We start from the raw sequence: 27,885 nt of genomic DNA, 5'->3' as shown, positions 1-27,885 counted from the left end.
TATTGCACATCCCTAGAACTGGAGTCAAGCCACAGTCTGGATTCCCCCACCCCTTCCCCAGACAGGTACGCCAATCTCTCAAGTATAGTGAGTGCCTCCTCCCAGCCGCCACATCACCTCCACCAGCAATCACCCCAATTCATGTTCAAGCAACACTTAACATTAACACAGCCAATTTTTATTGATTTAAAAACTTTGCAATGATTTGTGGTTCTTGCCATTAAGCCAGTTGGCATAAAAGTTACGTAGAGGATCAAAAAGTGGAAACAAGACAGAAAAAATCATAACACATCTCTTCTTTTTAGAATTAACAGGTAAACTTCAAGCCAACTGGGCTCAAGCCAAGGGAGTCAAGACCTCTCCTTTATGGTTTTGGAGTTAGATGGCTCAACAATGAAGGGTGTCTTTCAAAGTCACATGAAAGACAACCACCCTGATGGAGCTCTGGCCTGGAACATTTTCCCCTTCTCAACTTCCTCCCCCAGAGGAAAAGAGGTTCAGTTACATTAAAAAGGCAGTAATTTTTTTTTTTTCTGGAGTCAGGAGCAATAGCCCCTTGTAGATGCTGGAAGGTTTATAAGGAATATGCACTGGGGGAGAAGGGGACGTTCAATCTCTAGCTAACTACAAAAGCCCTAACAGCATCCACCTTGCTTTGGTCAATGGCATTCACAAGAAAGCGTCACACCATTCCCTCAGGCAGCCGTAACAGTCTCTGGATTGCTTGGCATTGGCTCCGCATGTGTCTTTCAGCCACTCGCGGAAGAGGTCTTCATCCTTCTTCAGCACTAAAAACTGCCCAAGCACCACGTACGCCTGGATTCAGGGAAGAGGGAGGGGAAAGAGCGGGGTCAGCAATGGGGATAAACATCAGGACAACTATATCAAACAAGCCACTGGCAGACCGGGTGTTCTCAGACTGCAGAGTGTCTAGCCACACTGTTCTGGATTATCAGTGCTGTGGCTCCCTTCCTGCTTTCCATATTTGGTTGTCAGCCAGATTCGTTATTAAAGGCTTCAGACTGCTTCATGCAGTTATTTCTCAGAACAGTTACTATGATTGGACTCTCCACGCCCCACCCTAAATTTGCACTGGTAAACTCTTGTGGAAGCACCTGCATGTGGCAATTACTTTACATCACATCTTTCCTCTGTTGTGCTCAGTGCGGGGTACATGGGTTCACAGGAGGCCTTCCAACCAGACACAGATCTGCATCATGTGCTTTCAGATTGCACCCTAACACTAACCAGGAGCCAATATTGGCCCTAAACACATTGTAGCAACCTTAAAAGTGAGGCCGGTCTCCCTGAGCTTACAGCCCTGGGGACACTCCTGGCACTTCTGAAGTGACCAGAGACCCCCACCACCAAGAATGCAAAACCACGCCCGTCCCAGGTTCATCCTCCACCCCATAAGCTGATTTCTCTTTCACACTCAGTGGCCCAGAAGATACCTTGTCAAAACCTTTGTCTTCCAGCTTCTTGCCAAGTACATCTCCAATGCCTGCTAAAGTACCAACAGACTTCTCCCCCATAGGCTCAGCCACAAAGTCTCGGTGCTTCTGGCTGGTGGTCATTTTGGCTGCTGCTCCGCCTGAAAAGCAAGTCAAGAGATCAGCCAAACGTCCTAACTAAGGGGGTGGGGAGAGAATGTCACCAAGCAGTTGACAAAACCAACGAGAAAGGAGAATCACACACCAGCCAGGGGTTCTCCAGCAGTGGGTTTGGCCTTCTTTGGACTGTGGCACCTAGTCATACCCTACCCTGGAAGCAATGGCATGGGGAAGATTTTCCACTTCTAAAAGTACATTTGGCAGGGATTAAGGTTAGGAGCTGTCGGATAATGAACAGTGTATGTCTGGGGTAACCTTAACTTTTGTCACCTCTTACTGTATTTTGATATGTAGTGTAGTGAGTCTTAGGTGGGAGTGGCCACTCAGGATGGGGTAGAAGGGGAGTGAGTGTGGCTGGCTGCCAGGGAGATGGGAGAGGAGGGAAATAGGAGTTAAGCCAGTTAAGGGAGGGGGAAAGGAGGAGAGTTTCTGGGGACCAGGGAGCTACAGAGTTATGTATGCTGCTGTTCTTGGACTGGGTTGCTTTCAAATCCCTCGCTCAGCAAGATATTCCGGGGGATGTGGTGGCACTATTGCTCACTAGGGTCTTGCACGGTTGGTCTCTGGTCCCTCACTGCAACAATCTAGTCTCCAGACAAGGGAATGACTCCAAGGCAGGTGCAGCTGGCATTACTTGGCATAGCTAAATAAGGCAATGGGGTGACGAAGGACAGCCAAACAGGGCAACCACACCACCTGCTGGGCAGCTGGCAATCCATGAACACCAAGAAGAATAAGACCATACTGGCACTCTGCAGTGGTAGTTAAAAAAAAGAATACACATGTTTCAGTTTACCCAGAAAATTCCAAATCCTTATCACACCAATTAACTTTTTCGTAGTGGCTTTCCTTTGCAGGCTTCAGATGAAAATCGACCCACCTAGCAAGGGCGGAATTCTCATCCAGCACCAAAACATCTGCCTGTGCACTACTTCCGTGCAGAGCCCCTGGGCCAAACTTGACGCAGCAGAGGCAAATCCACACACATAAAGACAAACCTGTCTCAACTGCATAGAGAGCAAGGGGCGGAGGCTCCAGTGTGAGGAGGAAAGGCGGGATGTAGGTGAGGAGGGCAGAACCCTCCACCTGCCATCTCCATGGTCCTTCTCTCAGGCACTTTTCCACAGCCAAGCACGCTTCTATCAGGACTGAGCTGAAGAATAAAAGTGCCCAGGCAGAGAGTGTAGAAGGGGGTTCTGCACTTCCCTGTGTGTCCCTTTTGCTATTAAAAGCAGACTCCACCCCTGCTCACCTTCTTTCTACACAACCACAGTAAGTCTGTGTTGCCCTGTTGGGAAGGGCTGTCGCTCAGTGGTAGAGCCCCTGCTTTGCAAGCAGAAGGTCCCAGGTTCAATCCCCGGCATCTCCAGGTAGGGCTAAGAAAGAAACCCTGGACAGTGGCTGCCAGTCAGTGCCAACAACACTGGGCTAGATGGTCTGACTCAGTATAAGGCAGCTTCCTACGTGTTTAAACTTGCTGCTGTCATGTTTAGCTTGGGCCTCTCGCTAAGGACAGAAGCAAGTTTCCAGCTCCTCCATCTGACAGGTGGCCATTTTCATCTAAAAGTATTCCCACACACCAGCTAGCACTCTAAGATGTAATCACCAACCCCCAATCATCTAGGCCACGACAGACACAAGAGTACACTACTCTGTCAAAGCATTACCTCATCCCTTTTTGGAACCTCCCTGTAAGATTCCTCTGGCTAGAGGACAAACCAATAAATTACATTTCCTTAAGAGCAAGAAACACCCACACCCATATAGGGGAGAAGAGTATGCAGCCAAACACAGCAGGGTTCACAGTTTCCATTCACTTAAACCCAGCTAGGCTTGTCCTCTTAGTCACTGTAATCCGGCCCAGGAGGAGTGTAGGACCCTGCGCCACTCAACCCCACCCTGTACTCCCACTTTCCTACATTTATTGGCACCAATCCCCAAGGAAAGAATCCACCACACCCAAACCTTCCCTTTCAACATATGCTTTGGCACAGATTAGGCAACCCAAGCACTGGAACAAGGCAAGGTTGGGAAAAGCCAAGGCGATCCAATACCTTGGAACTGAAGGCAACACTTCAGAGTCTGAAGTGTTTTTCTAGCCACAACAGCAATGCAGAGCAGGGATTTCTGCTGTGTTTTTCCCCAAAGAAAATTTTCTAAAAGTGGATTGTTTCACAAGATGATCTTGTATCATCATCAGCGGATAGAAATACCATTGAAACTGGGCACTTTCAAAGCTCTAATTAATCTTGAGATGACTATAGGACCTCTCTTTCCTCTCTAACATCAGCTCTTTGGACATGTTAAAATCTGAACGTTAACTATTTCAGTGCCTTCACTTTCTTCTTAAAATTTGAACAATGTAACAGAAGTGCACACTATTAAACTGTCATCTCTTAAGTCCACCAGTAAAATAATTTCCAAGAAAAGCTTTGAATTGGTTTGACTTTAATACTTAAATCACTTTTAAGGGCACAATCCTATGGTGGCTAGATAGCCATAGGATTGTCCAGTTCGGAGCAGGGCAAAAGGGGGCATTCCCAGGGGCAAGGAGGGGAGCGCAGAAGTGTTGGTACAACGCTTCCTATGCATCATCCAGCTCCGCCCCGCCCGACGTCCCACAGCTAGACAGCCAGAACCATCCATCTAGCCATGAATGCAGGGCAGCTGGAGAGCGGAGAAGATCCTCTCCGTGCTCTGCCCACCCTGCATAGAATAGGCAGTCACCTCCGAGTTTAGAGGTGGCCGCCTATCCCAATAGGATTGCTCCCTAAGAGTGCAATCCAATGAAGACATTTGTTATATATCTATCCTGCCTTTCCGCCAAGGTAGTGCATATGATTCTCCTCCTCTCCATTTTACCCTCACAACAACCCTGTGAGATAAGTTAGGCTGCAAGTCAGTGAGTGGTCCAAAGTCATCTAGTGAGTGTAATGGCAGAGTGGAGAGTTCCGAATAAGCATGCTTAGGATCCTACTGTAATAAATGTGCTTTGCTGAATGTTCTTCGTAATCAAATATTGAGTTCAAGTGGTAGCTACTAGAAAAAATGTTTGAGATATTTATAAGGCATTGTATTTACTAAATATGAGGCAAAGATGCTAATTCAGTTCCCAACAAATTAGGGCATCAAACACATTTCCAAGAAAATGTCTAGAAACTACCAATTCCAACTTTTCCAGAAAACCCACATCACTTATCCCTGAGATACAGACCCAATTCAGTTTGATTAATGGCTGCTCTAGCTGCTCCACCCAGTCTGCTGCTCTTTGCTATGCAGAGAAACAGAGAGAATAAGATGGACCAAGGGTTATAGACAGAAGCCACAAAGATTTCCCTGGGCCTGAAGCACTCAGTACGCAGAAGCTTCCATTTAATCATCACGTCTGGTAAGAACATAGTTACTGCCTGGCTGGATTAGGAAAAAAAGGTCTACCTAGCACACCATCCCTTTTCCAACAGCAACCAGGTAGATGCTTCTGAGAATCCCAGAAGCAACTGAAGCCAACAGGAACTTGTATGCCTTTTCCCATGTGAGGGGATCTCACCCCAGGATTCAACACCCAATGGAATTGGCAAGCACATCCAACCCTATTTGCTCACATTAATTCCTTACCACCCTTGCCTCTCCCATGTTTTCCCTTTCCCTCCACGGTTGAAATTTAGATTGCAAAATCCCTGGAGGCAGGGCACTCTCTCTCGCTCTCCTTTCCTCCCACTGCTAACAGACAACAACCATTAACGTTTACAGAATGATTTTTGAACATCCAAAGTGCTTTACACAAACAGGACCATTCAAGAAGTTGAAGACGAAAAGAAAAGGCAGGCCACCCGCCATGGCAACAACAGAGACATTTTCCCATGCTCCTGTAGTACTTTTCACAGCCTTGAAGCCTTTGGTTTTCAGAACCAGCGAAGAGAATATATGACCAAGCCACCAGTGAATGACATACTACCATCCGGCAGTACTTATAACAACATCTGCTGCCACTAGCCATCCCTGTTCTGGCCACAGAACATCACCATTCCATAGATGGCGACAACTTTTTTTTTTTTTAAGTTCCCCCCACCCATGTGATTTACCACTTTTTTGCAGCTTTGGTTTTCTGAAGCCACCTTGAGCATCCCAAAAGAAAGGCAAGACCTAAATTTAATAGGCAGAAATCCTGTACAGTAGGCCAAAAACAAAAGGCCACCCATACCCAAGGAGGGGGTGGGCTGAGAGTGGGATGGAGAGGCTGGGGCTAGTAGACCCTCCAGGCCACCTAATGAGTTTGTGGCCAAGCTCTGCCACTGGAGAGGGATGAAGCAACCCCAATTATTTGAAGGTACACCAGCCTTACCCAGCCTGGTGCCCCCAGAGGTGTGGGACTGCAACTCCCATCATCCCCAGCCAGCATGGCCATTGAGAGCCAGTGTGGTGTAGCAGTTCGTTTTATTTATAAAGAAAACTTTCCCGAGTTCTAGCCCCCACTAGAACTGTCACTGTCCCTCAACCTAACCTACCTCACAGGGTTGTTGTGAGAAAATGGAGAAGAGGAGGATCATGTATGCTGCCTTGGGCTCCTTGGAGGAAAAGTTGGGATATAAATGTGACAAATACACTTCAGGTGCACCAAATGTTTTGGCCTACAACTCCCATCAGCTGTAGCCAGTATAGCTAATGGAGCAATCCTATGGTCCTTGGGAGCCCCTCCCGAGGCTGTAGACACTGCTAAAGCCTCGGGAGGGGGGCTCTAAGTTCTGATTCCCCTCCTCTGCCCCCTCACATCCATTGCAGAAAGAACTGCACTGGCTCCTTCCGAGATCACAAATGAGGCCTTGGCGGGAGAAAAAGGGGGTGTTCTGCGGAGAGGGGAGAAGCCAGGATATGAGGAATCCTATGGCTGCTTCAGCCCCAAGCCAGCCCCTGAGAGTGTGCTCAAGGGCCCATCTAGAGGAAAATTTTGTATAAAGAGGGCAGAGGGGTGGAAATCGCCTCCATCGCCTTGCTGGCAGCAGTCCAGCAGGGTGCTGGATCATAGAATCACAGAATAGTAGGGTTGGAAGGGGCCTACAAGGCCATCGAGTCCAACCCCCTGCTCAATGCAGGAATCCAAGTCAGAGCATCCCCGGCAGACAGCTGTCCAGCCTCATCTTGAATGCCTCCAGTGTGGGAGAGCCCACCACCTCCCTGGGTAATTGGTCCCATTGTCGTATTGCTTTAACAGTCAGGAGGTTTTTCCTGACGTTCAGCTGGAATCTGGCTTCCTGTAACTTGAGCCCATTATTCCGTGTCCTGCACTCTGGGATACTCAGAAGCCTCCATAATACAAGGCTTCCTTCTAAGGAGGTATAGAACCTCCAGGGCCAGAGGCAGTCTTCCTCTGGGAACCAGTCACTGGGAGCAAAGATCAGGAGAGGGCTGCTGCCTACAAGCCAACAGCGGCGTAGAGCCAGTGTGGCAGAGTGGCGAGAGTGCTGGACTGGGAGTCAGGAGATCCGGGTTCTAGTCCCCACTCGGCCATGAAGCTCACTGGGCGACTCTGGGCCAGCCACTGACCCTCGGCCCAACCTACCTCACAGGGCTGTTGTGAAGATAAGCCGGAGAGGAGGAGGATTAGGTGCGCCGCCTCGAGTTCCTTAAGGAGGAGCAAGGGCGGGATATAACTGCGATAAACAGATAAAATGGAGAGGAGGAACATGGAAGCCGCCCTGGGCTCCTCGCAAGAGGCGCAACGGCGGGGCTTACATTCAAATAATAAATCAAGGTTGGGCTGGGCGCGGCGCGGGGAGGCCGGGTGGGGGCGCGGGCCCCGCCGCCGCCGCTTTGTTTTCATTTAATTGTCAGCCGCCCTGAGGAAGCCTCAGGGATCGAAGGCCCGCGAGCGGCCCCGTCGCTAAATAACGCATGAAGCCGCCTGCACGGCGGCGGAGGCGCCTCGCGGCCGCTCCCACACCGCCTGCCCACCCGCCGGGGCCCTTCCGACGCCCCCCGGGCGCCGCCGCCGCTCACCCGCGCTCGCCTCAACCGCCGCTCCCGCGCTGCTGGGGCTCCACTTCCGGGTCGCGAGGGCGGCTCGGAGGCCCGGGGGACGCTCTAGGCTTCTCGCAGGCTGTCTATGGCTGCGCGGGGCTGGGCGGAGACGCCCACGGCGGCGCGCCGCGGGGCGCTCTAGGCTTCTCGGAGGTTTTCTGTGGCGGTTGGAGCCTGGACCTGAACGGGGGATGATCTAAAGCGATGCGAAAACTCAAGAATAAAAATACATAAGAATAAAAGTAAATAAAAATACATAAGAATAAAAGTAAATAAAAATACATAAGAATTAAAAATAAATAAAAATACATAAGAATTAAAAATAAATAAAAATACATAAGAATTAAAAATAAATAAAAAGCATTGGAGGGAGGTGAGGTAAATGTAGAGTACCCTCGCCAACCTGGTGTGCTCCAGATGTGTTGTACTGCATGAAAAGCAACCCCCGTTATTTTAAGTTCCACCAGCCCTAGTCAATCATGGGCTAATCTGGCTGGGGATGATAGGAGGTGTTGTCCAACTCAGCTGCAGGGCAGCAGATTGCCTGTCTCTGCTCTGTAGGACCAGCCTTTCCACCCGGGTGCCCTCCAGATGTGCTGGACTACGACTTCCATCACCCCCAGCTGTCGCCGACGTTGTCCAAGGCATCTGGAGGGCACCAGATTGGGGATACAGGAGGGCTTGTTGTTGTTCAGCCGTGGGAACTCTCTCCTCCTCATGCCATCCCTCCCCCCATTTGCATAATGCCATGTCCCCTTCCTCCAGACACCTTGTTTATAGAAGGCAGGGGAGAAAAGAGGAAGAATGTGGCGGACACCCAGGGGAAGGGAGAGAAAGAAAGAGACAGAAGGGTGGGAAAAGGAGGAGGAGAGGGGATGAAAAGGAGTACATATTAGGGGGGCAGGGGAGGCCCAGGAGCAGCCAGCCGCTACCCAATGAGGCTAAACCCAGTGGGGCAATTCTGTGCCGACCGCACTGCCGACCCCCACCTTTCCCAGACACTCATAGAGATGCCAGTATTCATACCAATGTCTCAGCCATCTCAGACTTCTCATCACTGAACATGGTGCTTTGCAGGGTAACATCAGCCCAGTGACAGGATCCTGCCCACAAAGAGCATACAGTTGGAAGAGTTGTTGTTGTTCAGTCGTGTCCGACTCTTTGTGACCCCATGGCCCATAGCACGCCAGGCCTTCCTGTCCTGCGCTCTCTCCCGGAGCGTGCTCAAGTCCATATTCATTGCATCCGTGATGCTATCTAGCCATCTCATCCTCTGCCGTCCCCTTCTCCTTTTGCCTTCAGTCTTTCCCAGCATCAGGGTCTTTTCCAGAGAGTTTTCTCTTCGCATTAGGTGGCCAAAATATTTGAGCTTCAGCATCTGTCCTTCCAATGAGCACTCAGGGTTGATTTCCTTTGGGATTGACTGATTGGACCTACCGCGAATTAAGGGTGAAATCCTACACATCTTCAGCTGGAGAAAAGTCCTACAGTTGGGCATGCTGGGAATTGCAGGACTTTCCCGCCCGCCCACTCCCATCTAACCATGCATAGGATTGCGCTCTAACAGTAATGGAAGAGGAACTACAGATTCTTTAAATCAATCGAATAATTTATTTTATTTCAGACTACTTGGATGAGAAATTAATTGGCCGGCTTTGGCTTCTGTGACATTTAAATACACCCTACTAGCTATTTCTACATCTGTATATACAGCTAGAAAGTAGCCCGCGCGCGTTCCACGCAGACTCGTGTCCCACGGGCCTGAGCCCCGCGTCTTTTACGACCCGAGCAACGCCCTCAGTCGCTCGTCTGGAAAGTGCCAGGGCCGGAATCCGTGGCCCTGACGCGGCCGGCAGGGAGCGGGCTCCCGCCTGGCTTCGCCACGAGCCCCGGGGCAGGGGCAGAGCGCGCCGGGAGCGGCCCCTTTAAGACGCAGCCGCCGACGGCGGAGCTGGGCTCGGTCACATGACGTGGTTCTGGCACAGGCGGCTTCCGCCCATCCTTGGTCACGCGGCAGCGAGGGGCTGGCTCAGCGGGGCCAGTAGGGGCTCGGAGGAGCAACGTGGTCCCGCCTCCCGCTGAGCCGCCGCTTGATTCGCTGAGCCGCCAAGGAAGGTGGGCTCGGAGCAGGTAACTCTCCCCCTGTGCTTCTCCCTGCCCTGCGGACATGCAATGGCGCCGCGGTTCCGCTCCTTCTGTGCAATGGCGCCGCGGTTCCCCTCCTTCTGTGCAATGGCTGCACGGTCGCTCCAAGGAGGCCCCCGTCGCGGCCCCAATCCTTCCCTCCCCCCATGCAATGGGTGTAGGGCCCGCCCAGGGTTTATCCTCCCTTCCTGGGCCTGTTTCCAACGTTAAATTCTAGGCTGCTGATTTGGGGCTGGGGGAGAAGGAGATATCTCGGGGGCTTGCGGCAGGGGGAGAGGGGCGTGCAGAGAGCCGTCTTGCTCAAACCAGGGCGGGCAGGTGGCTGCTGCTGGGGGGGGGGGCCGTGGCGCACGGCGCCCCCCCCCCCCGCAGAGCTCCCGTTTGCCCCGTGGTGCAGCGTCCAGTGGCTGCGTGCCTTTGCGGACCCCCCCGTGAAACAGGCTTGCCGGGAATTACCGGGGAAAAGGCTGCTCGCGTGGGAGTGAGCCGTATGGAATGTCGGTGGGCTTACTTTCAAGTAAGCACGCATAGGAGAGGAACCTCGGAAGCTGCCTTATGCGGTCTCGGGCTGCTGGACGGGCTAGACTAGTCCGGTGCCGCATACTCGTGGCCCACAGCCGCCCTCTGCGGCCTTGCAGGGAGAAGGGTTTTTCCCCTGACTTCCCCCCTGGCCCCTTTAGCTGGAGATTGAAGCTGGGACCGTCTGTGTGCACAGCAGGGCCTCCTGCAACTCAATGGGTTCAGACGCTCATTGGGGAAGGGTGGTGAGGCTAACCGTGGTGCATGGTGGTTACCGCTAACCACTGCGAGTGGTACGGCCACACGTGCAGGTAACCATGTTCCGCAACATGGTTAGACTAACCATTCTCTAACCACCCTCTCCTCCCACAGGAATCTGCAGTCCTCCAGATAGGTTATCATGCATCCCAGCAGCCTTTGTGCTGTCGGCCATTTTGTTGGCCATTGAGATCTGCTGCTTAGGCATGAGCAGCTACTCCTTCTTTGGCCGCTCTTGCCACAGAGCTCTGTGTCTGCTGTCAATTCACCACAGAGGCACACCACAAATCGTACTAAGCCATGGTAGACCCCGCTTGCAGCAAGTGGTTAGTGAACGTAGTTAATCTGTGGTTAGTAAACCACCATAGTTGGGAAAGATGCCTGTTCAGACATCACACTCAGCCAACATGGTTAGATCAAAACTCCTAACCATCATGGCTTAGCGTGACGTCTGAACAGGCGCAATGTCTGTTTCCGCAGTACTGTCCCTTCAGAATCCCTTTGTGTTAACGATACATTTCAGAAGATCTTAAAGCTTTCCCATGAGGATGGTTGTCAGCTTTTGGTTTCAGAAATACTGCCCACCCTTGCCTGCCCTGTGCCAGGCAGATAGGAAATTGAGGCAGGACAGAACCTAGTGGGGTAAAAGTGGGATAAAGGGACATTATGGGGGTCAGTTTACTGGCTTCTCAGATCCCTGATACTGGTCATTTTCAAATGTAGTTTTACTGTTCAACCCAGTACAGTATCAGCTGACCTGTCACCTTAGCCCTCCCAGCAAATTCTGTGGCAGAGAAGCCTCTGACTGGCTGAGCTGGTGTGATGACACAGAATGTTCACAGTTATCCCCACAGATTAGGAGACAAATGAGATGTCTGCAGTCCAGCTTCTGGAAGGAAAAGAAAATACACCCATTTGGCCATGATTAAAGCCTTCCAATGTATCCCACGAGCAGGAGTTGCATTATGGGGGCAGGACGGGGCTGATGAATGGAACAGTGAAGGCCATGAAGCTGTGGAGATGGGCTGAATTCCTTACGTTCACTTGAACCAACCTAGAAATAATTGAAAACAGGATATCTCGGTGAAAATTAGAGTGCTCCAACGATGGGGCGTTGAGTGTTCACAGTCACTCAAACCTGAGCAGGGTTGGGACAGGACATAAGGAGCACCCAGAATCCCAATGCAACTTGTGCTGAGGGGGAATAAAGGAGCTCCATCCCTTGGCTTTTTAGTGGGGTCAGAACAGACCCATCTGGCACTTCAAGAAGGATGTAGACCATTTGAAAATGGCTTCAGAGGAGGGCAGTGGAGATGGCCAGGGGTATGGAAAACAGGTCCCACAAGGAAAGGTTGAAGGAGCTGTGCAGGCTGAGCCTGGAGAAGGAGACTTGACGTTGGGGGGCAGGGAGATGTGATAGCCGTGAAGGGCTGTCGCATCCAAGAGAGCCCAGACGTCTTGACTAGATCGAATGAGCTTAAGTCACAGGAGGGTAGATTCCACTTGAAACTTCTTGACAGTTGGAGCACTTTGGCAGTGGAATCGGTTGCCTAGCAGGGCGGTGGGCTCTTCCTCGCTGGCGGTCTTCGTGCAGAGGCTGGAGAGCCACCTGTTGGGGATGCTTTTGCTCTGAATTTCCTCCATTGAGCAGTGGGGTGGGACTACCAAGAAGATCCCCTCCAAGGGTATGATTCTGTGAGACCCAGGACCCCTATCGTGAGTCATGCTCTGCATCTCCTTTCATGTGCGACAGCAGTCAGGGTTCCCCTCCTGTCCTGCTGCCACCGCCGCCATGTCGGAGCGGGAAGAGCGCCGCTTCGTGGAGATCCCGCGGGAGTCGGTGCGGCTGATGGCGGAGAGCACTGGCGTGGAGCTGACGGACGAGGTGGCCGCCCTGCTGGCTGAAGATGTCTGTTACCGCCTGCGAGAAGCAACCCAGGTGAGGGACCCCTCCGTGGGCACAGCCCTGCAGATGCTGGGAAACGGGGGAGCCACGCCCTCATCCCGCTTGCTGTTGGCCTGATGGCCCCCCCCAGCACCGGCTCACCAGCCTGTTGCTTTGAAACTTGCTCAGCCAGTGTGGGGCTTCTGGTTTGCCCCAGCCCTTGGGTTGGGGTGGGCAACTTGTGGCCCTCCAGATGTTTTGGCCCTCAACGCCCATGTTCCCTCACCATTGGCTATGCTGGCTGGAGCTGAGGGGAGTTGTAGGCTAAAACATCTGGAGGGTTACAAGTTGCAAAATGTAAACTATACATAACCTACAAAATGTAGAATTAAAACATTAAAATGTTTACCTAACAAAATACAAGTGAATTTTTAAAAATATGCTAAAAGTGCATTTGTTTGCCACCTTTCCAAGGCTCCAGGGACTGTTAAAGGGTATTGAGAAGACTCCCCTAAAGAGCCCACAAGGAGCAGGGAGCTCTGCTCCTCTGGGGGAGATGATTCCACAGCCTTAGAGCAACTGCTGCGAAGGCCCTACTCCGGGCTGCAACACTTGGTATTCCTCCGGAGAAGCAACACCGTGCAGGGGCTGGCTGGATGACCAAAATTGGCATAGGGGCTAATCAAGGTTTCCGAGTTCCATGGGAACCAGGAGGTGAAGGGCTTTTCCCGGGTTAAATTAAAGTGTTGCAAACCTTGTTTGCTTTGCTAAGGTCTGTCTGTTGCTTCCTTTGCCTGTGAGCAGGGAACGCAACTCAGAAAACTAAATCAGCAAATCAGCTCCGTCGTGAACAATAAGAGTCTTACTTGGTGCTTGGAGGGTTCAGATTGCTTCACATGCATCACCCTGAGTCATCCTCAACCTCAGCGTTGTAAGGCAAAGGACTCTTCTTCTCCCCACCTTGGAGAGGGGAGGATGAGGGGCTGCAGCTGTCCCGTGACTTCATGGCACAGCTGAGAGGTGCAAACCTGAGAGGGGCTTCCCCTCTTTGCCCCTCTGCTGCTCTGGTTGTCCAGAGAAGTGATTTCATAGTGATCACTTGACATTCTCTTGCGGGGTTTCAAAGCCCTTCACATACGCTTTCCCATTGAACCTAACAACAGCCCTGTAAGGCAGGTTGGGGTTAACATCCTCATGTTGTAGGTGTGATGGGGAGGGGGCTTCTCCCCTAAGGTAGCCTCCTGAGAGCATTCGTGGCACACGGGAGATCTGAGCCAGGAACACCCTCATTCGTAGCTCAGTCTCTTCACCGTGGTGCTGTGCCCACCTCCCACAACTCATGCAGGCTGAGGATGATGGGAGCTGCAATCCAAGTTCAGGGCACCGGGTGAGAGACAGCTGTGCTGGGCCAATCATCTGCTTTGGAGAGGGCAGGGCTGTGACTCCGTGGCTGAGCTCATACTCGGCGTGCAGACTGAGGTCCCAGGCTCAGTCCCCAGCATTTCCAGTTAAACGGGGTTTGGGGGAGCAGGGCTGGGAAAACAACTTTGAAGAGCGGCAGCCGCTCAGAGGAGACAATCCCGGGCTAAATGGACAGACGGCCCAGTTAAGTCTAAAGCAGCTGTCTGTTTTATTGGGGAAGGGAAGGACCTCCACTCAGGGGCTGAGCTCTTGCTTTGCATGCAGAAGGTCTCGGGCTCAACTTCAGCATCTGTATTCAAAAGAGTCCCCGACAGCAGCACTGGAAAAGAGACCCCCTCCCCACCTCTCTCTCGCTGCCAGAGACTCTCCCAGAGAGCTGCTATATTATTATTGTTATCATTATATTTATTTAGATCCCGCCTTTTTCCCAATACTAGGACTCGGTGGGACTCCAGAGTATGTGATACGTTGGGCTGGCTGGTCCAGGGTTTTGTCTCGGCCTAAGGCAGCTTCATGCACCCTCCTCCTTTTCATTTATTTCGTATTTATTTAAAACATCTCTTGGCCGCCTTTCAGGGCAGAAGCCCTCCCAAGGGAGCGTACGGCAATAAAATACATTTAAAAAGTTAGATATTAAAAGCGATAAAAACAATAAAAGCCCACAAGAAAACCAGCAAGGACGGCAACGGCACTAATGGCAACAACAGCAGTCATATCTGGAGAAGGCCACCGTGGCTTCAAGGCCTTCCTAAAAGCCTGCAGTGATGGAGCATGGCGGCCCTCCGATGGCAGCTTGTTCCAGAGGTGTTGTCCTTCTTCTCCTCCTCCTCAGAACAGCTCCCAGTTTATGAAACATACCAAGCGCCGGAAGCTGACAGTGGAAGACTTCAATCGAGCCCTGCGCTGGAGCAACGTGGAGGTGAGCTGCGGGGCCTCGCTTGGGGAGAGCTGTGGGGGGCACAAGAGGGGCAGCAGCCCCGATGACCCCTGTTTGGGCGCCCTCTGCCTGGGCAGCAACCGAAGGCCCTTGCTCACCAGCATGTCGCGAAGACTAGTTGATGGACTGAAGGGGAACACATTTTAAATGGTAGACGCTGCTTTTAATCATGGGGCTGTGAGTTAAGGGCTGCTCGGTTACTGGGGAGGTTTTGGTTCTGACGTGTTCCTGCAGTGTGGAACAGCAAAGAAAACTTTACAGGCTGCTCTTTGCTCCTCTTTCACGAGGGCAGGTTTTGTTGATTCGGCCCTAAAAGGGATCTCGTGCTTCCTTCAGCATCCTCACAAAGCCGCCTCTTTGTTGAGGGTTTAGTGCTGTGCAAATGTCATCGCTGAACATCCGGCCATTTCAACAGAAGTGATACATTATGTGTAACTTTCTGAGGCTCAAATAGGTGACAGGATTTTTGTATAACATTGGCCTTTTTTTGTGATGTTCCAGCATAGGGAGGGAGCAATCCTACCGGGATAGGCGGCCGCCTCCAAACTCGAAGGCGACTGCCTATCCAATGCGGAGCAGGAGAAGCGTGGAAGGGATCGTAGAATCATAGAATAGTAGGGTGCAAGGGGACCCTCGAGTCCAACCCCCTGCTCAATGCAGGCATCTAAGTCAAAGTATCCCTGACAGATGGCTGTCCAGCTTTGTCTTGATTGTCCCCTCCGAGCTTCAGCCACCCTGCATTTGCAGAAATCGGCTGTCTAGCCGTGGGAAAGCAGAGTGTGGGAAGCAGCAGCTGGATGACACATAGCATGTGTCATACTGGATTTCCAACTTCCTCCCTGGCACACCCCCAGGAACACCCCGTTTCGTGTTTAATTTGTTTTTAACTTTGTATGCTGCCTAAAGTATCTTGTATAGAGGTGGGATATAAATCGAATGAATGAATGAATGAGAATAAGATTCCATTTAAAAGAAGGCAAATGAATAGCCAAGAGGAAAAACTATTGAATTGACGGACAGCCTCACTAGGAACCGAAGGGGGCCTGCTATTTTGCACGGGCAGCAACCTCAAGGGGCCAGCGGTGTCCTGTCCTTGCAGACGGTGTGTGGTTACGGCTCCCAAGACGCCCTCCCATTCCGGTCCATCAAGGAGGGCGAGCTGTACTTCCAGGAGGATCGCGAGGTCAACCTGGTGGAGCTGGCTCTGGCCACCAACATCCCCAAGGGCTGCGCAGAGACGGCTGTGAGAGGTAGGCGTTGCAGGGGGAATTGCAGCTGTGGAACAGCTGCCCCCGCCTGCAGATCAATCATTGAAGTACTGCTTAAGCTGCGATGGAATTCCTCCCCCCCCAAATACACACAAAAATACCCCGGTATACTGAAGCCTTGTAGCCAAAGATTGGGCTGTGCCCTCACCCGGGATTGTTGTCTGTGAGCGTCAGGCTTTGTAGCTCCTTGCCATGTACACCTTGGCCCATCCCGGCCCTCCCACTCTTCCTTCTCCTTCTGTAACCTGCCCTCCTCCAGCCTTCTCCTCTTCCCCTCACTCCTTGGGACCACTCTGGTTGTAACCCCCACCCCGTGGTGCCATGAGGTAATTTAGACCCCGGGCCTAGTTCTCTTACGCCTCCCTCCCCCTCTTTGACAGCTGTGTGTGCTGCTTCAGTCGCGAGGCACACAGCTAACGTGTCCCTTCTCCCTCCGGCCGCAATTCCATGCTTTATGACTGCATCTCCATTCCTGTTCTGTTAGAATGAGGTGAAAAACAACAGCTAAAAACTGTTTGCCAGCCCTGCGTTTAAAGGAGAGGATTATTCTAAGCATGTGGAGCATCACATTTTAAGCTCACCGGATAGTAGCCAGTGTTAGAGTAGACCCACTGAAATGAATGGGGCTTCAATTAGTCTGGACTAACAAGCCCCATTCATTTCAATGGGTCTACTCTAAGCAGGACTAACATGGGATATGGCCCACTGAAACCATAGCACCATCATGCCTATGGGATTAAAACGGCGCCCTGGACGTCAACGCCAGGCTCCCACCACGCTGGATCTTGGTCTGTGTCGTTCTTCTCTGGCTGATTCCTCCTCCTCTCGGCTGCTGCTCTCACCCTCCCGTCTGGGGTCAGAGCTGCTCAGCCAGAGGCAGTCGAGAGAGACTTCTCTGCGCCCCAGCTGCTGCAACATCCAGGCAGCCCAGCCAGCCGCTCAGAGGCCTCCTTACTGCCAACAAACCCTGTTGCGCATTTACACTACCGACAACGGAACTAACATTCGGTTCAGAAATGCAGCGGTGTCCCCTTTTGCAGCAAACTGGGTTCTCCCAGGCAGTCCTCCTTAGCCAGGAGTACAAAGCAAGCAGACCTAATCGCTTTCTGGGGGCGTGGGGAGCAGGGAGGAATATTATTCCTGCTTGGGAGAAACTTTGTTTTAAATGGTACATAGCAGCCTTCCTCTAGACGTTTTGCACTGCAACTCCCAGGATTCCTGACCATCAGCCATGGTGGCTGGGGCTGAAGAGAGCTGAAGTCCAAAACATTTGGAGGGTACCAGGCTGGGGAAGGCAGGAAGGAAGGCCAGAATCATCCTTGGACTCAGCAGAGCCAGTGCTCCGTCTAGCTCGGCCCGGTCTCTCCACACTTCCTGGCATCGGCTCTTTCCCAGCCCTACCTGGAGATGCCAGGGGTCGGACCTGAGACTTGCATGCAGAGCAGGAGCTCCGCTCCTGAGCCCTGTGGGACTTGCTGCTACACACCCAGATGCGAGGAAAGGCCTGCAATCTGCAGGCACGATGCCGGCAGTTGGGCAGTTGTGAAAAAGGCAAATTCCGTGTTAGACGTAATCAGGAAAGGAAGCAAAAATAAAACTGCCGAGGTTATCCTTCCCTTATACAACTGTCTGGTGCAACCACACTAGGAATATTGTGTACAGTTCTGGACACCGCACCTAAAAAAAAGGATGTTGTACGGCTGGAGAAAGTGCAGAAAATGGAAATTAAAATGATCAAGGGGCTGGAGCATCTCCCCCATGAGGGAAGGTTGCAACTGCTGGGATTGTTTAGTTTGGAAAAGAGGTGAGTAAAGGGAGACATGACAGAGGTGTGCAAAATTATGCCTGGTGTGGAGAATGTGGAGAGGGAGACATTTTTCTCCCTCTCTCAAAATACTGATCCCAAAGGGGTCATCCCATGAAGCTGATGGGTGGGAGATTCTGGAGAGATAAAAGGGAGGACTTCTTCACACAGCACAGAGTCAAACTATGGAATTTGCTTCCAGAGGATGTCATGATGGCCACTAATTTCAATGGCTTTAAAAGGGGGTTGGACAAATTCCTGGTGAAGGCTATCCATGGCTACTGGGCCTGATGGCTATGTGCCAGCTCCACTATCAGAGGCAGTGAGCCTATGTACACCAGTTGTTGGGGAACATGGGCAGGAGGCCCTGCTTGTGGTCCCTGCTTGTGGTCCCTGGTCGACATCTAGTCAGCCGCTGTGTGAACAGAATGCTGGACTAGATGGACCCCTGGTCTGATCTAGCATCAGGGCTCTTCGGATGTCCTTGCGTTCAGTGATGGATTAAAAGCATCTCAGCCATGGATTGTCTGCTGTTCCTCTCTTTCTAGTTCATGTCTCTTACCTGGATGGGAAAGGGAACCTGGAGCCACAAGGATCCGGTAAGAATGGTTTATTTATTTAAAATATCTGTACCCTGCTTTCCCGCTGTATGTGCTCCAGTAGAACAGTTTGGAGACAGGATGATACTAAAGACAAGCCAGTGCAAACAGAGAGAGCAAAATCCGAAACGGCTTCCCAAAACACAGCATCAAAATGAGGGGAGAGCTGCAAGGTCACTTCAGCCAAAATCTGGGGAAACGAACCCGTCTTCCCTTGGCACCTGAGCAATAAACCCAGAAGCACCAGGTGGAGTGCTCTGGGGAAGGGGGTCCAGAGACAGACCCCCGGGCACCGCCACGGAAGAGGCCTTGTCTCTGGTCGCCACCCGCCTCCCCTCTGAAGGCTGGGGCAAGGCCTCGGGGATGACCTCAGGCAGCCTTCCCCAGCCTGTGTGGGACTGCAACTCCCATCCTTCCCAGGCAGCGTAGGAACGATGGGAGTTGCCGTCCAAGACATCTAAAGGGTACCAGACTGAAATGCAACAACGTGAGAAAACGCAATATCAAACGTTTAAACGTTTGAAACAACACCATGAAACCAAAGTAAAAACCAGACGCACTGTAAGGATCTAAAAATACAGTAACGGCTCTGCAAGGCAGGAACATTTGGAGCCTGGAATGAGCCCTGCTTGTCTTCCTCCTGCCCTCCTGGGCTCCCTTCCCCACTCCAGAGACCCCCACAAATATCTCCCCCTTGGCTTCTCCTTCCAGTGCCCAGTGCCGTTTCAGTGCTGACCGACGACCTGCTGAAGTATTACCAGCACGTGACCCGGGCGGTGTTGGGGGATGATCCTCAGCTGATGAAGGTAGGTGAGGGGCACAGCGGATGTCGGGGGGCAGAATCACGCGGCAGGAAAAGGAGGGGATTGGCGTCTTCAGGGCTGCAAGAAACCTCAGCCCGGTCAGCTGTAAAGTGGATGCGAGTGGCTGAGAGCAACGCAGAGCAGCCCAGCAAGAGCCCAGCAGGCCCCTTGTTTTTGCGGCCTGGCCTGTGCGAGCAAGGAGGTCGGCCAGTGCCTGGGAGGACAGACGCACGGCTGGCTTCTGTCAGCCTTGTTTCATGTAGTTGTTCTTGGAGCGGGCCCATTCCAGGCTGCCTTTCTCAGCGAGGCAAGAGTTGCGGCATGAATAGAAAAGCAGTGCAAAACAGAGCGCCGGGCTGGATGCCGGGTGCCGTGCCGCACCATGCTGGGCACCCTGGCCGCTCCGCAGCACAGCAAGGCTTTGTGCTTGCAGAGCAGGCGCTCTGCCACTGAGCTCCATCCTTTCCCCCGGCGCGGTAAGAGCAGGCGTGAGCCACACAGAATTCCGCCTGTGGCTTTACTTCGTCTGTGCCCACCCAGCCCTCTGCCGATGCTCCGCTGCCTCTCACCCTTCCGGTTCCTCCCCGCGCAGGTCGCCCTCCAGGACCTGCAGACCAACTCGAAGATCGCAGCCCTCCTGCCTTACTTTGTCTACGTCGTGAGTGGGGTGAGCCCTGCGCCTCTCTTCCCCCACCCCACCCCACCCCACCCCATCCCATCCCATTCCTGGGGGCTCTCCCAGCGGGTTTTCCACGCAGTTGGCCTTGAGCGGGCGCAACACCGCCACCCGCACCCCCTCAAGATCGCTGCCTTGAATGGAGGAAGGCCGTTGGCCCTGCTAGCCTGGTATTGCCTACTCACGCTGGCGGCAACTCTCTGGCCTTCTGCATCGTCTGCTAATTCAGGCCCTTTTGGACGGAGGTGGTGGCAGAGGTGGGCGCTGGGCCTGTGAAGAGGCCCTGCTGGTGGTGGGGCAGCAGCTGCTCATCTCCAGAGCTGCCTCCTCAAGAAGAGCCTGAACAGCCCAGCAGCTGTGTTGACCGATGTCGGCAAGGAGGGCCCAGCCCACTTACCTCCCACAGGAGCAGGTCTTTCGTAAAGCCCGGTTCACACGGCCGCCAGGCGATTAACAAGCCACCGTGGCTTGCTGACTGCGCTGCGTGTGCTGGTTCCGCGCCGACCCACTTACCCTCGCCGGCACGGCTCACCGTGTCATCCGAATCCAGCGAAGGTGGGCTGCCGCTGTGGTGAACAACCCCCCCAGAACTGCTTAGAGATTTAATTATATCTAGCGGTGTATAAACATCACAAGCAAATAAACAAACTCGCAGGATGTTGTAGGGCTCTGGGGTGGTCTTACAACCACAGCAGCACCCCATGCTCACCGGGTTCGGACGACGCGGCGCGTCTCAGTGGCCATTCCAGACCAAGCCATCCCAGAATACTTTGCAAGACAACAGGGAACAATATGTTGTTGCTGGGGAGGTTCATTTCCTCCCTGCTACCGTGACGATTGCAGCTAAGCTTGGGGACTAAATGCTGAAGGGCGGTGGGCGGAAGATGCCATCAGTGTCCCTGTTAGTAAAAGAGCGCTCCTGCCAGCCCTGGCTTCCGAGAGTCTGACATGTCCCATGGGCTGCCTGGAAGGTGTGGGGCAGCCTCCCCAGTCGGGTGTTCCCTGGATGTGTTGGACTGCAACCTCCATCATCCCCAGCCACCAGGGCGGCTGAAAGGCCCGGGCTCCGGCTTAGTTTGGGTCTGTTTTCCCGGCATGTTCCCCTTGGCAGGTCAAGTCGGTGAGCCACGACCTGGAGCAGCTGAACCGCCTTCTCCACGTGGCCAAGAGCTTGATCCAGAACCCCTACGTGTGCCTGGGCTCCTACGTCAAGAGCCTCATCGCCAGCGTCATGTACTGCGTGCTGGAGCCCCTCGCCGCCTCCATCAACCCCCTCAACGACCACTGGACCCTGCGCGACTACGCGGCGATGCTCCTTGGGCACATCTTCTGGTCTGTGTCCGTCACCTCCGCCTCCCTTGTGCCCCTTTGGGCTGGGAGAGCTGCTTGTGCCCCCTGCCGTCCCCTTTGGGGTAACCAGGAGCAGCCGCAGCAGCAAACAGGCCTGGAGGGGTGCCCAGTCCAGCTTCTCTCCGGGATGGCTTCATGCACGTCACCCAGGGAAACGTCTTATGGGTTAGCCTCTGGGGCTGATTGGCTGTAGATTTAGGGCAGTGGTGCAGAACCTCTTTCAGCCTGAGAAGCTCTCAGGGGCCGCGTTCCTGTGGTGGGCGGGGCCAAATGCGAAATGGGAGGGGCCAAAAACAAAAATACCGGCATGTTTAGTCTAAAGCTCTTATCTGCCACTAACAAAGCCTTGGGAGACACATTTCAACCTTTTAGAGGGGGGGGGAAGCTGGTAAACCACCAGGTGATTGGGGGAAGGGGTGGAGCCAGAAAAGGATCGGGGCATGTGCGGAAACGCAGAGGTCCAGGTAGGACCCCAGGAGGACCAGAATTAGTTCTGCTGTAAATTGAGGTGCCCCGGAATGGGGTCTGCAGCCCTGGTTGAGGGACAACCAAAAGGAGGCTTTTCCCCAGAGTGTATAATGAACTCTTGAAATTTGCCACCACAAGCTTAGATGTCTTTTGAAGGGGCCAGACAGGTACATGGAGGAGGAACAGCGCTGTCTCCAGGGCTATTAGCCAAATGGAGCCTCCGCCTTCAGAGTCAGCCTAGCAGAGGGCCGCAGCTCTGCGGCAGAGCCCCTGCTCTGCATGTAGAAGGGCCCAGGTTCGATCCCCGGCATCTCCAAGGAGGGCTGAAGCCCTGGAGAGCTGCTGCCCGGCCGAGTGGGCAATGCCAAGCTAGACAGGCCAGCGGCCTACTCCTGGCCAGGGCAGGTTCCCCTGTTCTGGGAACCCCCATTGCAGGAGAGGCTCTTGTCTCCCTGCTCTGCTTATGGGCTTCCCAGTGGCATCTGGCTAGGCGCTGCGGGAAGCGGGCCTTTGGTCTGGTCCAGCAGGGCCGTTCCAGACCCCAACAAATCCGTTTCACGCCTAATTTCAGGGTGAGGCAGATTGCTATAAGGAACTACTTTTTTCCTTGGTCAGCTTGGCCGGCGACACGGTGGCGGGGGCCTTTTTATTTTTTTGCCTACCCTCACAGTGGGTAGCTTGGATGCTTCACACGAGACCTCTGAAACGGCTTGCCCAGTTGAGCACTTTTCCGTAGGGGGCCGGATTGCAGCCTCCCCGAGGCAGGGACCCTGCTCTCTTTTCTGCTTCTGCTGTAAACTGGGGTATAACTAGTCAATCTTCCACACCTTCAGGACTCACGGCGACCTGGTGAGCGGCCTGTATCATCAGATCCTGCTCTCGCTGCAGAAGGTGCTGGCCGACCCTGTCCGCCCCCTCTGCTCCCACTATGGGGCCGTGGTGGGGCTGCATGCCCTGGGCTGGAAGGTAAGGAGCGCCGTTCTCTTCCTGGCTGCCTCCCCAGCCTGGCTACAACAGCTGAACTGGTGGAGGCTGGTGACTCCGATGTCAGTGGGACGGTGGATCCGCTCCGGGTTTCAGCCAGAACTCTAAAGGAGCTCTCTGAGGGGCAAAGCAGAGAACCTGCTCCAGGGTTCAGCCAGAACCAGTCAGAACTCTAAAGCAGCTCTCCAAGGTACCTTGGAGAGCTCCTTTATAGTTCTGACTGGCTCTGACTGAACGCTGGAGTGGATTTGCTGCCCCACTGACGTGGGGGCCACCAGCCTCCGCTGCTGACCTGCCCCCCTGCCGCGGCTTCTCTCCTGCAGGCCGTGGAGCGGGTCCTGTACCCCCACCTCTCTACCTACTGGTCCAACCTGCAGGCTGTGCTAGACGACTATTCCGTGTCCAACGCTCAGGTGAAGGCTGACGGGCACAAGGTGTATGGGGCCATTCTGGTGAGTCTCTCCTTGCAGATGGAGCAGCCCCCTCATTGCTAGTGACGTCTGAGAAGCCCAGGGCTGCCACGTCTAGTCTGCTAATCGCGTAGGTTCAAGGCGCCAGCCCTCGGCCCTGCATGGCATCTGAGGGGTCGTAGCATCTTTGGATGCTCAGATCTGCGGTCGGAGACAGCACTCTGACCTCGGGGGGATCTGCAATCTGTCTCCCCTCACAGCTGGCACAGAAAGAACCTTGCCGGCTGCCTCTCCGAGGTCAGGAACACAGCCTCGGAGAGGGGGAACGGGGCATTTAGGTGGCGGGGAGACCACGAGCAATTTTGGGGCTTCGCCCATCTCCTTTCCTCCCCCTCCAAAACACTTTTGCTAGACCAGCAAAAAAGCCCATCTAGTGAAAAATCGCCTCCACCGCTCCCCCCGCCCTGCACAGAATGAGCGTGAGTCTCCGAGTTCGGGGTTTACGATCATCCCAATAGGACTGCGCCCTAAGAAAGTTTTGAAATTAGGGCACCTCTTTGGTTTGATCAATCAGACAACACGTTTTTTAAAAAATAGCTAAGCATTTTTAATCCAAATGTAGTTGGGAGACTGGCAGATGTTCAGATGTATAAGCCAGGAACTTATAGGCTGCAGGTTCAACTGAGTAGTATTCTTATTCTGTATCCCATGTAGGGTGTCAGCGTCCCCCCTCTCAAAAGTGTTGCCTCTTGAACTCCCACCAGCCCTAGCCAGCACGGTGCATGGACAGGAATTCTGGGAGTTGTAATACAAACCCTCTGGAGGGCACCTGGTTGGGAAGGCTGATGTGGGCAGACCAGAAGTTTAAATGAACTTGGGTTGTTACCCTGGGATAACATAACAGATAACAAAGAGCCATCTCTGTAGATAGGTAGCATTTTATTTTACTTTTAAAGAGTTATACCTTGGCTTTGCTGAAATTATCGGCATTCTGTCATGCAACAGATTAAAATACTGCAAAATGCAATGCAAGCAATGGACGAGAAACCTTTAAAAACAGCACCCTGGCTCTGTCCCTAAAGTGAGGATAGCACCACTTTGGGGGAACCCACCACCTGCCACACGCTTCTCCCCCACCCCACATCTGAAACAGCACCAGGCGTAACTTTCTCGAGGCAGGGGGGAATCTCCTCACCTAGGAGAAATGGAACGTGGCTGCCAGCTCATCCTTTCAGCGGTGAGTTGGCTAAGAGCGACACGTGGGAAGTGATGTTAAACCCCTGCATCCTGCAATCGAGTTTCTACCCCACCTGCTCACACACCCCTATTTTTAAACATTTGTGGCACGTTGATGGCCTTAAACTTTCTTCTGGCTTATGAGGGCTTTCCGGCTTGATCACCAGGAGCTGTTTCTTAGTTGCCCCAGGCGAGTAGATGTGTGCAACCCTGTTAAGAATCCCCATCTGACGTGTTGCTCCTCCCTCTAGGTGGCCGTGGAGCGGCTCCTGAAGATGAAGGCCCAGTCCATTTCGGCCCCTGCCCCGGCCGAGGGTTCAGGTGGGGAGGGGCGCCCGCAGGAGGGCTGCCCCTGGCTCAGCCCCCTCCAGGACCCACAGGTGGAGTTTGGCTTTGGCATCGCCAGCCACTTGCTGCAGCTGGGCAGTGGGGGGCCCCAGGCAGGCATCGCCCCTGACGCCCCAGCCGTCTCCCTGAGCGAGATTTACCAGGAGCTGTACTTCTTCTTTGGGGATAGCCTGGCCATCCGCTTTGGCACGGGCTCGGGGCTGGGCCCCACAGAGCCCCTGCCGGCCAGCGCCCCCAAGGCGGCCGATGCCAGAAAGGAGCTGCCGGCCTTTGGTGGGGATGCCGTGCGCAAGATGCCCCAGCTGACGGCCCACGCCACGGTCAGCCCCCGGGAAGAGGAGAGCCCACGCGGGGAGCTGCCCGCCAGCCGGCCCGCCTTGCACCGCTCCGCCAGCCTGGCCCGTGCCCGGGGTGCCTCGCGCCAGCAGGGCCACCGGCCCGGCATCCGGGACGTCTTCCAGAAGAGCCGCTTCTCCCCGCAGGGGCCCCCCCGCTTCAGCTTCGCGATCGCCGGGCGGCGGGTGGAGGGGCGGTGCCGGGGGCGCCTCTTCCAGACCGCTTTCCTCCAGCACCATGGCCCCGGCCACGTCTCCCGCTACGCCCAGAAGCTGCCCATGATCGGCCGGACCAGCAAGCCGGTGCGGAAGTGGGCCCACTCGGAGTATTCCCTCTGCCTGCCGCTCTGAGCGGGGCCGCTGCACGCCGCCCGGCGGGGGGCGGGGCAGCACATGGGCCTCGGCCACGGCTCGTGACACCCTGCCCCAAGGGTGGGCTGGCAGCGAGGCATGGCAGCTGCAGTCCCCACGCAGCTGGAGGGAGCCAGGGTGGCGAAGGCCGCAGCAGCGCCTCGATTTCCCTGAGACGCGGGGCGTGGCGGAGCTGTGGCCTCGTCGGCGTAACTCCTGTGGATGTGAGGATGTCTGCCGTAGTGGCCCAACTTCTTCCGGGCCAGGGCCTTGCAGCGGTGCCCCCGCCTCCCTCCACAGAGCCTGGCCGTGCGAGCCCTTTCAAAGGACCTTGGCTCACCTGCCAGGTACGATTCTGTGCTAGCTTCCACCCCTAACCAAAGCCTGAGAAAGCTCCCATGCTTGGGCAGACGGATTTGTCGTTCTTTGGAGCTCCCACATCATCTGGGCTCTGGAATCTGTCCTGTCTTAAGCCCCTCCAGACTGCCTGAACCTCCCCTTTTTCAGAGTGAGTGTGCTCTCATGGGAACTGTGTAAGGTTGCTACCCTTTTTCCTGGCATATGCTCCTGCGTTCTGAAAGCAGCTCAACATACAGACGTTTAGCAGGAGAATTTTCCTTGCTCTCTGCGTGCGTGCGCGCGGCATCACCTGCTAACTTCTTTTTCAGTCAGGCTGCTATTTAAATAGAGAGGAGCAGGGCTGATAAAAAATGTGGCAACCCTGGAACTGGCCAGGGAAGGGATATGTGCTTTTTCTGTTTAGGGTGGAGCTCCAGGGTTATTGTTTATTTATCAATACACTAAAGGAATATTCAGTCTGTTTAAAACTTTCTTCCACAACCAGGGAATATCCTCCGCCTGTTGTCCTGTGCAGTGTGAGATTTTGCCCAAAACAACAGCTTGCCTGTGCACCCACTGCTCTGGAACACCCCACCCCACCCCACCCCACCCCACCCCACCCCACCCTGCAAAAACCCTCTTATTTTCATGCTCTTGTATAAAGCTGGGTTTCAGTGCCCTGGATTTGGTCAGACGAAGCAAGTTGTAAGCATCAGGTTAACTATTTTTTTTGGAAAATGTTAACTTTTAGTAGCCCCCTAAAGAATGGGGGTGGCGTCCTGATGGGTTCCAGCGGACTGGGGTGGGGTGTGGTGGGATGCATGAGAGTACTACAAAGAAGGTACTTTTTGTAAAGAAACAAAACAAATAAAAGTTGAAGGGGTAATCTAGTAAAATGTTACCTCTCCCACAAATAAGATGTTTTCCCGTGTTGTTTCGAAGCACCGGACTAGGGCTCTGCAGCCAGCCTAGCGAAGCAGGATCCGCTGTCTGGTGCTGAGCCAGCCCGCTGGCCTCCGTCAAGTCCAGTCTTGTCTCTGACTGGCAGCTGCCGTCTGATGCAGAGGCCTGTCAATTCACCTGCTGCCTGATCTTTTTTCACGGGTTGGGAACGTGGCATCCACCTGATGTTCTTGCACTGCAACTCCCATCCGCCCTGACCAGCATAGTCAATGGGGGAGGATGGGAATTGCACTCCAACATCCCCTGGAGGGCCGTTCGTTCCCTGTCCCTGGAGACTGAACCTGGGATCTTCCCAGAGCAGGGGCTGTGCCACAGAGCTGCAGCACTCTTGCCCTAGATGCACACGCTTTGACCCCAGAGCGGCCAAGAGAGAGAGGGAGGGAGGAAATATTTGGAAGTGTTCTCATTTCCTTTCAACTTATTTACCGAGGGGAGGGGGCCGGCTGGCTGATGCCTGAAACACAGTGTGCACAAAGAGAGCTAATCTCTTAGGGTGCAATGTTTACACAGAAAAGGCCTACAACTCCCAGCATGCCCCAGCTGTCCGTTCTGGCTGGGGCATGCTGGGAGTTGTAGGACTTCTTTTCTGTCTAAACATGCATAAGGATTGTGCCGTTGATCAGATAAATTGAGCAAGTAAACATTCTCTCCCCCCACCCACCCTTTGAGTTTTATCCTGGAATTGTAACATCTGTCTCACTTGGGCGGGGGGGGGGGTGCACACGATGGTCTCCCCAACCCGTTCACTGGCACTATTTCTCCTTCAATATGCTGTTTTTCCCCAAGCGGCTTTTGTGATGCTTTCCCCCAGTGATCGCGTTCGTCTTGCGCTGCTGGGTTACGTGTGTTCCAAGCTAGCGCTATTATAACTCTCACCGGCAGGAGTGGCTTTCAAGCTACAGAACTTGCTGTGCTCGTCCCCCTCCTGCCATGTCTTTCTCCTCCTCCCCCCATTCCCTTCTCTTTCCTTGCAGGGATTTCGATGGGATTCGAAGGCAGGAAATCTGTGAGACAGATGCATTTGTATATAGGTTACTTTTCATTGCACACCTACACAACTCTGCATGACCACACTGGTTTTAAGCCTGCATTCCTACACAGGTGTGCAGGCATTTACCACACTTTTTATATAAAGCAGCCTGGAATGGCAGCATCAC

At 53.6% G+C, this 27,885-nt stretch overlaps 2 protein-coding genes across 11 annotated transcripts; one reads left to right on the top strand and one right to left on the bottom strand.

Annotated features, from left to right (window-relative positions):
• Positions 1 to 156: 156 nt before the first annotated feature.
• BANF1 (barrier to autointegration nuclear assembly factor 1) lies at positions 157 to 8,717 on the bottom strand. Of its 8 annotated transcripts, XM_084823995.1 has the most exons (5): positions 7,608 to 7,665; positions 7,171 to 7,261; positions 6,119 to 6,178; positions 1,455 to 1,594; positions 157 to 816 (listed from the first exon to the last, which is right to left on the bottom strand). In XM_084823995.1, exons 4-5 carry the CDS (start codon positions 1,575 to 1,577, stop codon positions 670 to 672), a joined length of 270 nt encoding a protein of 89 aa, XP_084680121.1. In that variant the 5' UTR covers positions 1,578 to 1,594; positions 6,119 to 6,178; positions 7,171 to 7,261; positions 7,608 to 7,665; the 3' UTR covers positions 157 to 669. The 8 variants fall into 8 exon arrangements, with proteins under 8 accessions (XP_084680121.1, XP_084680120.1, XP_084680118.1 ...); XM_084823994.1 differs by having other exon boundaries at positions 7,171 to 7,665; XM_084823992.1 differs by lacking the exon at positions 6,119 to 6,178.
• Positions 8,718 to 9,640: 923 nt separating this feature from the next.
• On the top strand, positions 9,641 to 26,674 carry TAF6L (TATA-box binding protein associated factor 6 like). 3 transcript variants are annotated; one of them, XM_084823941.1, is made up of 11 exons: positions 9,641 to 9,758; positions 12,304 to 12,489; positions 14,690 to 14,776; positions 15,894 to 16,044; positions 18,415 to 18,465; positions 19,177 to 19,271; positions 19,861 to 19,935; positions 21,056 to 21,276; positions 22,596 to 22,728; positions 23,070 to 23,198; positions 24,644 to 26,674. In XM_084823941.1, the coding sequence occupies exons 2-11, from the start codon at positions 12,343 to 12,345 to the stop codon at positions 25,424 to 25,426; spliced, it is 1,872 nt and encodes a 623-aa protein (XP_084680067.1). In that variant the 5' UTR covers positions 9,641 to 9,758; positions 12,304 to 12,342; the 3' UTR covers positions 25,427 to 26,674. The 3 variants fall into 3 exon arrangements, with proteins under 3 accessions (XP_084680067.1, XP_084680068.1, XP_084680066.1); XM_084823942.1 differs by having other exon boundaries at positions 9,644 to 9,758; positions 12,307 to 12,489; XM_084823940.1 differs by lacking the exon at positions 9,641 to 9,758 and having other exon boundaries at positions 12,194 to 12,489.
• The last annotated feature ends 1,211 nt before the right edge of the window (positions 26,675 to 27,885 follow it).

This window comes from Heloderma suspectum, chromosome 17, assembly GCF_057233095.1.
Source record: "Heloderma suspectum isolate Gila_16-S chromosome 17, 16-S_ref, whole genome shotgun sequence".
Classification (NCBI taxonomy): Eukaryota; Metazoa; Chordata; class Lepidosauria; order Squamata; family Helodermatidae; genus Heloderma; species Heloderma suspectum.
Note: the sequence above shows the minus strand (reverse complement) of the source record. Positions and strands in the feature narration are given on the sequence as shown.